The sequence below is a fragment of the Mandrillus leucophaeus genome, unplaced genomic scaffold (genome assembly GCF_000951045.1).
Source record: "Mandrillus leucophaeus isolate KB7577 unplaced genomic scaffold, Mleu.le_1.0 Scaffold75, whole genome shotgun sequence".
Classification (NCBI taxonomy): domain Eukaryota; kingdom Metazoa; phylum Chordata; class Mammalia; order Primates; family Cercopithecidae; genus Mandrillus; species Mandrillus leucophaeus.
The window spans coordinates 5,605,464-5,619,706 of record NW_012108141.1 but is presented as its reverse complement, the minus strand read 5'-3'; the positions used below and the strand labels follow the sequence as shown (position 1 = coordinate 5,619,706).

Here is a 14,243-nt window from a genome sequence, read left to right as displayed (position 1 = left end):
CCCCTGTAATCCTAGCTACTCCAGAGGCTAAGGCAGGAGAACTGCTTGAATCCTGGTGGTGGAAGTTGCAATGAGCTGAGATTGTGCCACTGCACTCCAGCCTGGGTGACAGAGCTGTCTCAAAAAAAAAAAAAAAGAAAAGAAAAGAAAAGAAAAAAGGAAAAAGAAAAATGAATAACCAATAGCCTATCCGGCAAGCAAAATTAAATTTATCTTGACTTTATGATGATTGCTTAATAAAGTGAGAGCCATATTTAGTGGTGCTCATTAATCCATTCAGCAAATACTTTTTGAGTTCCTGCTTTGGGTGTAAGTGCTGAAAATACAGGATTGAATAAAATAACCAAGGCCCCTGACTTCATTGAACTTACAATTTAGTGTGCTTAACAGGAAAAAAATAATTAAACAAATGGCTCTCTAAAACATGCACAGGAAACTACGTCATTAAGATAAGTACATTTAGCTGGTACTGTTCTTAAAGGTTATAACAAGGGCAGTAAGAATGTTTGATGCACCACTATCTCAAGGCTTATAATGAAATCCATAGATAGCAACTCTCAAAACATATTCACCATGTTACTGACTGAATTAGCAAATTTTAAATGTTACAATGTGAATATTATTTAAAACCTTCAATACTAAGCAGCTACACTTTAGACGAGTAGCCTTAAAGGTAAATGAATAATATACAAAGTCAACTATGTTAACAACTCTAGTGTTTAACAACCCCATAATAAAAGACTTTTTGAAGAAAATCTCCTGATATATTTTTTGTCATTGTTTGGACTATTCTGAATAGTATGTTCACCATTAAAGCATTTATGATTTTGTGGAATTTAATACAAATGAAATAACAATTTGCTTGTAAAATTGAATGCCTTCACAAATAAGGTAGTGCCACCAAATATTTCAGAAGTGCTTAAATCCTACAGTAGGATATAAAGAAGCTATTATAGACCACCAAAAACTTTTGTTTAGTTGATTTTGTTTTGTTTTGTTTTGTTTTTGAAATAAAGAAGATAGTGGCCTTCATTTAAGCTCCCTAGTTTTCATTTGTTTGTTTAAAATACTGTTTATAAGCCTTGGTTAAACCCATCAGTAGTTTGCAATTACTCTAAGGAAGTTATTTCAATTGGTAAACTTTCTAAACTAAATTGAGATACTTATTATCTGATTATTTAGCGGCTACAATTTATTATCAGTGAAACTACTATATAAGCCAGTTCTTTATAAGCAGAACTGATGATTTTATAAATAAGGTATTTGTATTAAAGACAAAATACTTAAAATATTCCCAGACTCATAAACTAATGGAATTAGAACATTTGTTTGTAAATATTGGTGTGGCCGGTGAGAGGGGATGTAGAAAAGAAGCTTTGGGTCAAATTTTTTTATTACGTACATTAATCTGTATACACAATGTTTACTCTTGCCAAATACCTGGAGAGAAAAAAGTTAAAACAATGCAAATACAAATTTGTTCCATGAAAATGCAGACACATTATGGTTAACTGGCATATGTGTAAATGTTGCCTCTAAAATTTTGCTTGGAAAAGCTTTGATAGAATTTTAAAAACAAAGACACAACCAGGAAAATCTGATCCGGTTTTTAATGATTTCTATACCTTACTTTGCAAACTAAGTCTGGATGTTCTGTCTTTCTCAGACTTCGTATTATTTCCTGAAGGGTTTTTGCTTAAATAAAAAGCTTGACCCAGTTAAAATAGTGAAATAATATCACAGTTAATTTTCATGTTATTTTCTATCTTGTTCTATTTGGTTTTACTAAAGACAAATGGGCCTTATCCTTGAGCTAATTCAGAAATGCAGCCTATGCCCTAATACAGAAAATTGCCATTCATTGGCTGCATATTCAATATATTTTAATTAGTGATTAAATAAATCTTTATTCACCAACTTTACAGTTAATCTGAAAGTTTAAGTTTCCATTTAGTGGAATTCCACTCTGTCCAAGATGTAGTAAAAAGGATTTGGATTTACCTTTTCATCTAAACAATCAAAAATGGAAAAAATAGATGAAATAGTTCACATAATGTGCAAAATATACAGCAACAGTTCACAAAATGTTGGATATCAGGGAATGAAAGGCAGTAATTTCTTTTTTTTAATTTTTTAAAATATTTTTTAGCTCATACAAATAATATTTTAATGGAAAAAAACTTATTATCCAAAACAAATAAATTTATGAGAAGAGTAGCATTGTTTTACATTTCTGAAAATGTCTTTAAAATGTTTACTTGAAGATCACTGGGTTCTCATGTCTGCTTCTTCATTCATCTGTTGCGATTTGTTGTTTGGGTTGAAGTATGTGAAGAAATTTTGCTTCACAAAAATATGTAGTTAGGAAAGACAGGATCTTGGGGACTTCAAGAGTCTTTATCAGAGAACTATCGCTTTATGTGGTTATTACAGTTTAGTCCCTATGGATATGTACTGTGAATATTATATGCAGGCCATCATGCTCTCATTTTAAAAGAATCACCCAAATTGGTAATACATCTCCACTTGTAGTTTCTTTTGGCTCTCCATCGTTTATTTTTTGTTTCATCTTTACTGACTACTTAGTGATATTTTTGGTGCCATTATCCCCATTATGAAGGGGCTTCTTCAGATTCCTAAAGGATTGTTGGTATTTATCTTAGATTTCCTCAGCCAGTTTCTTAAAGGTGTTTCATAAATTTTTTCTTTTTTTTTGGAATGGAGTCTTGCTCTGTGGCCCAGGTTGGAGTGCAGTGTCGTGAAAGGCAGTAATTTCTAAGAGGTGAGAAACAAATGACATGACTACTATGATTTCCCCAGCTTAGTTTCTTGAGAGAGTTTTGAAGCCACAGCACAGAGACAGGGAACCCAGTTGAAACTCAGTAGAAACCTATGGCAAGGAGATTAAGCTGAGAGCCTAGAGAAACCAAAGAAGCTAGACTCTGCCAGGCATAGCACTGGAGAAAAAAGAGTTGCACAGAGAGAGAACTCCAGAGAGCTTTAGAGGGTCCCCAGTGAGTACTTAGTTGGGTATTGATCAGTGCATGTGTATGAGAAAACTACTGAGGCTAACGAAAGATGTAGCTGGAAAGACTAGAGATAACAGTATCCAGTGGTCACTCAGGGCTGGGAGGAATTACTGTTCCAAACAGTCTCATTTGTCAGGGGTGTTGGGTAGCATACATAGAAAGATATCTTTACAGTAAAGAGGAATAATTAGCCCCAGACTGAATACTGTCCTTGCGCCATCTAAGAAACAGACGCAAAAGAATTGAACTGTTTCCAAGTAATTTATCTGTATCCCAAAACAAATATCAAGACCATTTATAGGACTACAAAAATATCAAGCACCCAGTCAGGTAAAATTCACAATGTTTGGCATCTAATTAAAACTCATCAGGCATGCAAAGAAACAGGAAATACAAGCCATAATAAGGAGATAAGCAATTAATCAAAATTGAACCAGAACTGACACAGAGGTTAGAATTGCAGAAAATGAAATTAAAAGTTATTCTAACTGTATTCCATGTGTTCAGAAAGTTAAGTAGATATTTAAAAACCCAAATTGAGCTTCTAGTGATGAACACTGCAATATGTGAGGTGAAAAATTTACTGGATGAATTAATAGCAGAGTAGACATTGGAGAAGAAAAGATTAGTGAACTTGAAGAGATAGCAACAGAAACTATCTGAAATCAAGCACAAGGAGAAAAGGTAATTATAACAAGTAGGGCATCAGTGGAGTCCCTAAGGGACAGAAGAGACAGAATCAAACACATTTGAAGAAATAATGGGCCCAAAGCTTTCCAAAGTCGATGAAACCTGTAAACCTACAGATTCAAGTAGTTCAGTAAACCCCAAGCAAAGAAAATAAGAAAACTATTCCTAGACACTTCATGAAAACTGAGCAAAATCACTGACAAAGAGAAAAACCCTAAAGATAGAGAAAAATAGACATGTTAAAAATAACAGCAAAGTTCCCAACAGAAACAGCAAGAGAGAAGACGGTAGAACAACAGCTCCGAGGTTCTGAAACTTATAAAGAAAAAATACGTCAAATAGAATTCTATACCCAGAGAAAATACCTTTGAGTATTACTATGAAATATATTTCAGATGTTCAAATTTGGAAGAATTCATCTCCAACAGACCTGCACTACTAAAAAGGAAAATGATAACGTATAGACATAGATCCACACAAAAGAATGGACACTGGTGACTGTAATTACATGGATAAATATATGATTTAAAAAAAAAAAAAAAAAACTTGAATCTTAGAAGACAACTGAGTGGCTGGGTGTGAGGCTGGGCTGGAGGGGTGGGGTGAGAAGGCGCCGCGCCAGATAAAGGGCAAAGGTTGCTTTGCGCCTGCGCCTCGTGTCCCTGACTGGCTGCGCTCCCTGCCCCCAACACCACCGTCGTCTGGGAAACGGTCCCAGAGTGCTGGGCCGACCTACTGGTGTCATGGCAGACCCGAAGACAGCAGCTGTGGGGCCGTTGGTGGGAGCGGTGGTCCAGGGCACCAACTCCACTCGCTTTCTGGTTTTCAGTTCAAAAACAGCGGAACTACTTAGTCATCATAAAGTGGAATTAACACAAGAGTTCCCAAAAGAAGGATGGGTGGAACAAGACCCTAAGGAAATTCTTCAGTCTGTCTATGAGTGTATAGCGAGAACGTGTGAGAAACTTGACGAAATGAATGTTGATATATCCAACATAAAAGCTGTTGGTATCAGCAATCAGAGGGAAACCACTGTAATCTGGGACAAGTTAACTGGAGAGCCTCTCTACAACGCTGTGGTGTGGCTTGATCTAAGAACCCAGACTACTGTTGAGGATCTTAGTAAAAAAATTCCAGGAAATAGTAACTTCGTCAAGTCTAAGACAGGCCTTCCACTTAGCACTTACTTCAGTGCAGTAAAACTTCGTTGGATGCTTGACAATGTGAGACATGTCCAAAAGGCTGTTGAAGAAGGTAGAGCTCTTTTTGGTACCATTGATTCATGGCTTATCTGGAGTTTGACAGGAGGAGTTAATGGAGGTGTGCATTGTACAGATGTAACAAATGCAAGCAGGACAATGCTTTTTAATATTCATTCTTTGGAATGGGATAAAGAGCTCTGTGACTTTTTTGAAATTCCAATGGACCTTCTTCCAAATGTCTTCAGTTCTTCTGAGATCTATGGCCTAATTAAAACTGGGGCCCTGGAAGGTGTGCCAATATCTGGATGTTTGGGGGACCAGTGTGCTGCATTAGTAGGACAAATGTGTTTCCAGGAAGGACAAGCCAAAAACACCTATGGAACAGGTTGCTTCTTACTATGTAATACAGGTCGTAAATGTGTGTTTTCTGAACATGGCCTTCTGACTACAATAGCTTACAAATTAGGCAAAGAGAAGCCAGCATATTATGCACTGGAAGGTTCTGTTGCTATAGCAGGTGCTGTTATTCGTTGGCTAAGAGACAATCTTGGAATTATAGAGACCTCAGGAGACATTGAAAAACTTGCTAAAGAAGTAGGAACTTCTTATGGCTGTTACTTTGTCCCAGCCTTTTCAGGGTTATATGCACCTTATTGGGAACCCAGTGCAAGAGGAATACTCTGTGGTCTTACTCAGTTTACCAATAAATGTCATATTGCTTTTGCTGCATTAGAAGCTGTTTGTTTCCAAACCCGAGAGATTTTGGAAGCCATGAACCGTGACTGTGGAATTCCACTTCGTCATTTGCAGGTAGATGGAGGAATGACCGACAACAAAGTTCTTATGCAACTACAAGCAGATATTCTGCATATTCCAGTAATAAAACCCTTTATGCCTGAAACAACTGCACTAGGAGCTGCCATGGCAGCAGGAGCTGCAGAGGGAGTAAGCGTTTGGAGCCTTGAACCCCAGGCTTTGTCGGTTCTCAGGATGGAACGATTTCAACCACAGATCCAGGCCACAGAAAGTGAAATTCGTTATGCCACATGGAAGAAAGCTGTAATGAAGTCAATGGGTTGGGTTACCAGTCAGTCTCCTGAAAGTGGTGATCCTTCTATCTTCTCTAGTATGCCTTTGGGATTTTTTATAGTGAGTAGCATGGTAATGCTAATTGGAGCAAGATATATCTCAGGTATGCCACAATAATACCAGCCAGGGAGTCCCAAGGTGTAAACATTTTACATAATGAAAGCATACAGCAGTTCTGCCTCTTAATATAATGACACTATTATAGACTCTGATTTTGTTTATAAACCACTTGCTACATGACCCATGAAAACCCTGGACTTGTGACCTGAAATAAAGAAAATATGTTAGAAGAGCACTGTAGAAATATTGGGTGTGTTTTTTAACATCGACAGGGTTGGGCCAGCCATCTTGAAGGCTGACCCCCTCGACTGCCATAACATTCTGCCCCATTCTTTCTAAAATATAGGCTATTAAGATTGTAATCATGGAATCTTTTTATCAACTATCCTCTAACACTTATGGACCCAGATTTGGTTCTTTGTGTTACACACACTTGATTAAGAGCTGTAATTAATCTGCTAAAATTAAGGGACTTTTTGTCATTGTTATTCTTGTTTTTAATAGGCTACAAATCCTCCTTTCTACATATTAGAGAAACTACATCTTCACTGAATGTTTAAGGGAAATATTTGCTAAATTCCTACAATAGAAATTTAGTATTTTCATAGCTTAGATATTTTCCTGAAAAATATTTTTCAGATTGAAATTTGTCAGACAATTTACATGGTGTCACTAATTACCATTTTACTGAATTATTGTGTGAATCTTAGAGGGACAGGGACACTATTTCCCTTTTTTATATCATGTCTGTATCATATAGAGTAGCTCATTTATAAGTTAAAAGTACATTGTAGTCAGTAGATTATAACATGGATGGTCCTAAATACTTTAAGGTAAACAGCTATATACATTTTGGGGCAATGTGTATACATATTATTTATCAGGAGAAACCAACAAAGGCTACATGTTTTATGTATGTATGTTTTATGATGCTACAAAAAGTATGTTATGATTACACCAATATTTCTTATAACTTACCCTTTTAATATATTAGCTGGATATATACTGGGAAAAAAACACTGGAATATTTCAGCAAATATTGCTTTCAAGTAGGAAAAAACAAATGACTGTTCAAACAAAAATAATAATATAGTATGAAATTACAGCATGTCTAAAAGAAAACAATAGCAAAGAAGGGGATAAATGAAGGTGTAGTAGTTTGAGACTCATATACTGTGTGGGAAATGATATATCACTTGAAGTTATAGTGATAATGAAAGATATATACTATAAATCCTGAAATAACAAAACAAAATGTTATAATTAAAAATATACATTAGAACTATGAAAATATTTAATTCTAAATAAGATACAAAACAGATGAGGAACAAAGAAAAGGTAGGAAAATATATTTAACCCTAATCATACCAACAAGCACATTAAATGCAAATGATTTGATTACCCCAATTAAAAAGGAAACTTGTTAGATTTAAAAAGCAAGACCAAAATATACACTGCCTCCAAGAAACGTACTTTACACATAAAGGAAAAAATAGGTCAAAAGTAAAAGGATAAAAAATGGATATACCATGTTAATAACAATGAAAAAGAAATATCAGAAAGTAAATGTCAAAGCAAAGAACATTAAAAGTGATAAGATCATTTGCGGTGATAATGGGGTAAATTCAAGAGGACATAACAATTCTAAATATGCACCTCATGATGGAGCTTCAAAATACATAAAATCCTATAGAACTGAAAGAAAAAATAAAAAATTGTGCAATTACAGGAAGATATTTCAATACCTCTTCCTCAATATTTGATAGAAAAAGTAGTTAAGAATTTACTAAGATATGTATTTTAACAATACTATCAAACAACTTGACTTCATTGACATCTATGGAAAATGCCACCCAACAATAGGAGAATACATATTCTTTCCAAGTGCACAGTGAACATTTACCAAAATAGACCATATAGAGCCAAAAAGCAAGCCTCAAAAAATTAAAAAATATTTGTAACAAAGTATGGTGTCTGAGCACATTAGAATTAAAAAGCGACACTAGAAAAATCTTTAGAAAAGTCCCCAAACATTTGAAAACTAAATGAAAAACTTTAAAATAATTGATAATTAAAGAGGTAAGGAGGGAAAATAGAAAGTATCTGGAACTGAGTAGAAATGAAAGCACAACATATTAAAATTTATGAGAGATTATTAAAGCAGTACTTAAGAAGAAATTTATAGAACTAAATGCCTGTATTAGAAGGGAGAAAAGGTCTTAAATCACTAACCTCTGCTTCTACCTTAAGAAACTAAAAACAGAGTAATAAATTAAGCCCAAGCTAAATAGAAGAAGTAAAGAAAGTAAAGATGAGAGCAGTAGTAATCAATTAATTTTAAAGAAGATACAAAACAGATATAGAAAATAGAAAACAATCACAAGATGGAAAAATTGATATAACCAAAACTTCATTCTTTCAGCGTGTGAATATGATAAACTTTTAGCCTCCACTACTAAAAAAAAAGGAGAGAAGACAAAAATTATCAATATCAGGAATGAGAATGACATTACTACTACAGGTCCTGTAGGATATTAAGCATAGTAAAATGAGAATATAGAAATATTATGAAAACCCTATGCCAGTAAATTTGATGACTTGGATAAGATGAACAAATTCATTGGAAAACGCAAACTTCTTAAACTCAGGAAAACATAGATAACCAGAATGGATGTGGCTCCAGTGGTGCAATCGGTTAGCGCGCGGTACTTATAAGGTAACCAGAATGGCTCTATATCTCTTAAAAATATTAAATTTCTAGCTGAAAACCCCTCTTACAAAGAAAACCTCAAGCTCAAGTGGCTTCTTTCACACTTATAAGGAAGACATAATGTCCATTCTACACAAATTTTTCCAGAAAACTGTAAAGAAGGGAACTCATTCTATGAGGCCAGGTTTATAGCATTATCCTGGTTCCAACACCAGGAAAAGAAGATGTTACAAGAAAAAACAACTGTGAACCAATATCTATCATAAACATGGATGCAAAAATTCTAAACAAAATTTTAGCAAAATTAGTTTATCAATATTTGAAAAGAATAATACATCATGACCAAGTTGAGGGAATGTAACAATAGGATAACGAGTCACAGTAATTAGAAAAATCAATGTACTTCACCAGATTAACAAACTAAAAAAGAAAAACTACATGAGATAGAAACTACACAGTAACCAGAATACCTAAAAAATAAAACAAACAAAGAAAGAGTGACTCTACCAAATGCTAGTAAAGATGTAGAAGAACTTGCCTTTCATATGTTTCTTGTGAAAAAGTAAAATAGTATAAGCATTTTGGAAAACAGTTTGAGAATTTCTTCAAAAATTAAATATACATATGATCCTAGGTATTTACCCAAGAGATTGAGAACATATGTCCATACAAATACTTGTTCACAGGACTTGTTATGGCCAAAAGCTGTATACAACTCAAATGGCCATCAACAGGTGAAAAGATAAACAAACTATGATATATCCAGACAATGGGATACTATTTAGCAATAAAAAGAATGAACTATTGATAAAAACTATAACACAGTTGAATTTCAAAATAATGAAAGGAAATAAGCCAGAAGAAAAGAGTGTAGTATGATCCTATCCTTAGAAGATTCTAGAAAATTCAAAGTATTGTACAGTGTCAGCAAATCAGTGGCTGCCTGGGAACTGGGAGAAGGGTGATGAGAAATTGGCAGGAAGGCTTAGGAGGCGTGATTTTAAATGGGCACAAACAAAATGTGGGCGGTGATAAATGTATTTATTATAGCAATTATTGTGGTGGTTTGGAGGATAAATACATATGTCAAAATTAATCAAATCAAACACTTTAAATATTTGCAGTCAATAATACCTCAGTAAAACTATTTTTTAAAGGAGAAAATTATATCCAGACTCTGAAGGAATATAGCCAAAGTTTATTCAAGTAGCTTAATCTCTGCTCTTTATTATGCATACTGATGTATCCTCACTGAGTCTGCAGTGAGCTAGCATGGGGTGTACCAGTTCCTCTCTAGCAGGTCTGTGAGCTCTATTTGAAGTCATTTGTGTGATTAGGCTGGAGAAGTACATGATAATGTCTAGTATCATTTAAAACAAATTAATTTCTCATTTCATTTATCTGGTCATAATTTTCCATCTGGGACCTATTCCAAATGACCTTATGAAGAGTTACAAACAAAGATATCATAAAAAAATCAGAAATAAAAGTCCTCAAACTCAACATCTCACTCTCCTTCCATATGCACTTTCCTGTGCTTATCAGCTTACCTTTTTTAGGTATCTTTACCTTTAAAAGTCTCATTTTCTTAACTCATAGGATATTGGTAAATTATAATACTTTACCCCAAGGCTATAAAGGAGCTTCTGTATATTTTATTATAAAATTATCTAATTAATAATTTCTCTATATTGCCACTAAGCAGAACTACATGGTGAAATTATGATGATGGGGTCTCACTGCATGCATGTTATGAAACAGCAGGTCATCATTTAATGTCAGGCATATGTGCAAGTGAGAGGGCATGAACTGGAACACTAACCAGAAGAAACAAAAGCATCTAATTCCAATGCTATTTTCCAAGAAGCCATTTTATAAATTTAAGTTGTGGCTGGGAGGGGAGGAGGCCAGTAAGAAAGAAGAATCAGAGAGAGAAAAAGTTGGGGGACAGAAAGAGAAAGAGAGAGAGAGAAGAAGAAAAGAGAAACTAGGTGAAGAAGGGAAAGAAATGTTAAGGTATCTGAAGAGAAGTCAGATGTATTATTGAATCTAATTAAAAACACCTCATGTGATATCAGTGTAGAAGCAGCACTAAACAGCTAGATCATTTCTAACTGAGTTCTGGGAATGGAAACCATATACAGTGCACTGAGAGAGATAAGCATCTCCCCCTCCCCACCCTACTCAGAATCTGAATTGCTATCTGTTTGTGCATGATTTCTGGTGCTTATATTATCATTTTGATATTAATATTCATAATCTACCAAGGAACCTATTGTTTCAATCATAGTAAACCCTTGTTCTCAATGCATGAGTCTAAATGTTACATTATACAATCCTCATTTTGGTGGGAAATTATATACCAACTGTATGACGGCTGTATATGGAAAATTTGCTTTCATGCCTTTTTTTAAATCTTGTGAACTAATAAGATCCCCTAGGGTAATCTTCCAGCAAAGTCTAAAATAAATACAATACCATCTCAGTAAGTCACCTACTTTAACCTCCCAATGAAATGACAGCTCTATAGTCTGTCTATATTCTGATTGCTTCAATCAATACAAAATGAATAAACTTAATAAACTTAATATTTAAATAGCCCCCATCATTTCCATCAACAACCTTTAAAGCTCAATTTATTTGAGCCTTGGAGAAATTGCATGTGATCCTTGTTCTCTATGTGTTTAGCATACATTATACTTCATTATCATATCAGCCCTCAACAAAATGATTTATTTCAGAAAAGAAAACAAGAGAAATGAGAAGGCCTTGACCTTTGGTGGGAAAAAAACCAGAAAAATACAATCTTACAGTGGTAAGACTGTATTGTTAATTTCGTATTAAACTATATATGAAATTCAGTTTACTGTTAAAAAAAACAACAACAAATCTTTCTTATATTCAGTTATTAGCATATGTTTTTCAAGTGTCATAGGAAAGTAAAGTTTGGAAAATATAACGCCAAAAATAGTAAGGAAACACTATACTGTCTATACCAGTAGCTTTGAAAGAGAGTTGAGCAAAACCAGGACAAAAATGTTCTAGTAACTGCAAATAATGGTAACTCTATTTTGTTTAGATTTTTCTCTAAACAGAAGTAGACAATATGCTTAATTGCACCTCCCTGCTTCCACCTTTGTGTGGCCTCAGCAATGTGACCAGAGCAGGGCATGAATAGACACCCTGGGAAGGAAACTTTAATTAGGTGTTCTCTCTCTCTCTCTCTTTCTCTCTGTCTCTCTCTCTGTCTCTCTCTCTCTCTCTTCTCTCTCTCCTCTGAGAAAATGTTTGCCCTCACTTCACTGAATCAACTGATCATTTCTTCCACATTCTCTTTCAACTAGGTCATGGATATTTACCATTAGTTCAGTTTTACAATTAACAACATTAAGGGAAATAACAGGAAAATCATCTTCACAATCCAAAAAGTTATAGCATTAGTATTTAGGAGATGATTCATCTGGGGAATATGATTAGTTCCATAGAGTTTAGTATTCTCAGAAATACAGTGTTCTCGAAGAAAACTCCAAGACTACATTCATGTGCCAGAAGAGGTTGGAGTTAGGTAACGTTCAAGAGCGGTGGCTCACGCCTGTAATCCTAGCACTTTGGGAGGCCAAGGCGGGCGGATCACAAGGTCAGGAGATCGAGACTATCCTGGCTAAAATGATGAAACCCCATCTCTACTGAAAAATAAAGTAAAAAAATAGCCAGGCGTGGTGGCGGGCACCTGTAGTCCCAGCTACTCGAGAGGCTGAGGCAGGAGAATGGCGTGAACCCAGGAGGTGGAGCTTTCAGTGAGCCAAGATCATGCCACTGCACTCCTGGGCAGCAGAGAAAGTCTCTGTCTCAAAAAAAAAAAAAAAAAAAAAAGAGAGACAGTCTAATCCAACATCATCTAATACAACGAAGTAGGTGAAAATTTTAAGTCACTTACTAGATGTCATTAAAACATGTTGAAACAAAGATTAGAAAAGAAGTTTTTCGATTTTTAATGTTCCTCTAGTTTCACCCAATTGATAGTGCTTTTCTTGGACTACATCTACCTACACCTCATACTTTCTAAAAGATGAAAGTAAAGGTAATAATAACCACTTATTAGACTTCTTATGAAACTTAAGTAATGTCTTGACCAATGAGTAATTTGGGGCACATTTACTTACTCATACACACATACAAATTCTATGGCCCATTAAGCCAGACACATTCTGGAAGATTCTGAACTATAATGAAATAATTCTCTGTTCACTCATGACTTTCTATTCCTGAAAAAAAACATTTACAGATTACCTGGGGAATCCTTTCAGTTGGCAAGTGAACTGGCAGGTGTATCATTATTTTCTAGATACAAAGCTTGTTACTAACTTCCATAACATTTGTTTCCTTTCAGATTTACCAGTTCATCCCTTCCTATCAAAGAGAGAAGGAAATTTCCTTCTCCTTCTCCTCTTTGTCTCCTTCTTTTCCCTTCTTCATTCTCTTCTTTTTCTTTTTCTTTTTTTCTGAAACAAATTCATTGAGTGGTATCATATGGTATTTACTACTCGTATTCACAAACATCAAAAGGATGGCAATCTGTTTAATATCCTGCAGATGAACATGCGCTAAAAAGTGGCATTGGCAATTGGACATTTGCTGCCCACTGGGCACCAAGCAGCGATGTGCTAAAGATTTGGCGTGCTGTTCCATAGAGAAGAATGACATTCATTACAGTTGTATCAAAAACAAATTATCTACCAAATGTTTGCCTCAATAAGTACTTGGACAATCATTTGTCTGTCTTTCATTCATCCCTTCACAGCTTCTACCCTTCAGCTCTTGTCAATGTCCAATACTTTGCATTTGTGTTCTTCTCTCATTTGTTTTTGTGAGTTCACTACAGTTTCACTTTCTTATACCAGGCCCAACATGTATTATGAGAATCTTGCAATGCCCAAATAAGAGGAAAAACGACAAAAACAAAATATTTTTATAACATCTCACAGTGGCTTATTTTTGTCATGTAACATATAGCTGCTACTGGAGAACTGCAGATGTTTACTTTTCATTTTCCAGATGTCAAAGACTGTTATAAGTTAACCTACAATTTAGAAAGAGAAACTTTTACATATAAAACATATCCCATCGTAGTTCATTTTGCTCCTATAACAGAATACCTGACACTGAGTAATTTGTAATAAACAGAAATATATTGGTTCACAGTTCAGGATAAAGGGAAATCGTAGATCAAGGGGCCAGCATCTTGTGAGGGCCTTCTTGCTGTGACGTTGCATGGAGGAAGGCAGAAGGTAGGAGGGAACAAGAGAGGGGACTAACTTGCCCTTTTATAACAGCACGAGTCCCACTCATCAGGGTGGAGTCCTCATGGCCTAATCACCTCTCCCAGGTCCTACCTCTTAAGGCTGTTACAATGGCAATTAAATGTCAACGTCCGTTTTGGAGGAAACAAATGTTGAAACTATA

At 35.1% G+C, this 14,243-nt stretch overlaps 1 protein-coding gene across 1 annotated transcript; it reads left to right on the top strand.

The window, feature by feature from the left end:
* Window positions 1-4,376: 4,376 nt before the first annotated feature.
* On the top strand, window positions 4,377-6,310 carry GK2 (glycerol kinase 2). Its single transcript, XM_011966225.1, has one exon. It carries the CDS (start codon window positions 4,463-4,465, stop codon window positions 6,125-6,127), a length of 1,665 nt encoding a protein of 554 aa, XP_011821615.1. The 5' UTR covers window positions 4,377-4,462; the 3' UTR covers window positions 6,128-6,310.
* Window positions 6,311-14,243: the final 7,933 nt, after the last annotated feature.

Bases quoted from the DNA above. Each gene is read 5' to 3' on its own strand.
- GK2 (XM_011966225.1), top strand. From the start codon at position 4,463: ATGGCAGACCCGAAGACAGCAGCTGTGGGGCCGTTGGTGGGAGCGGTG.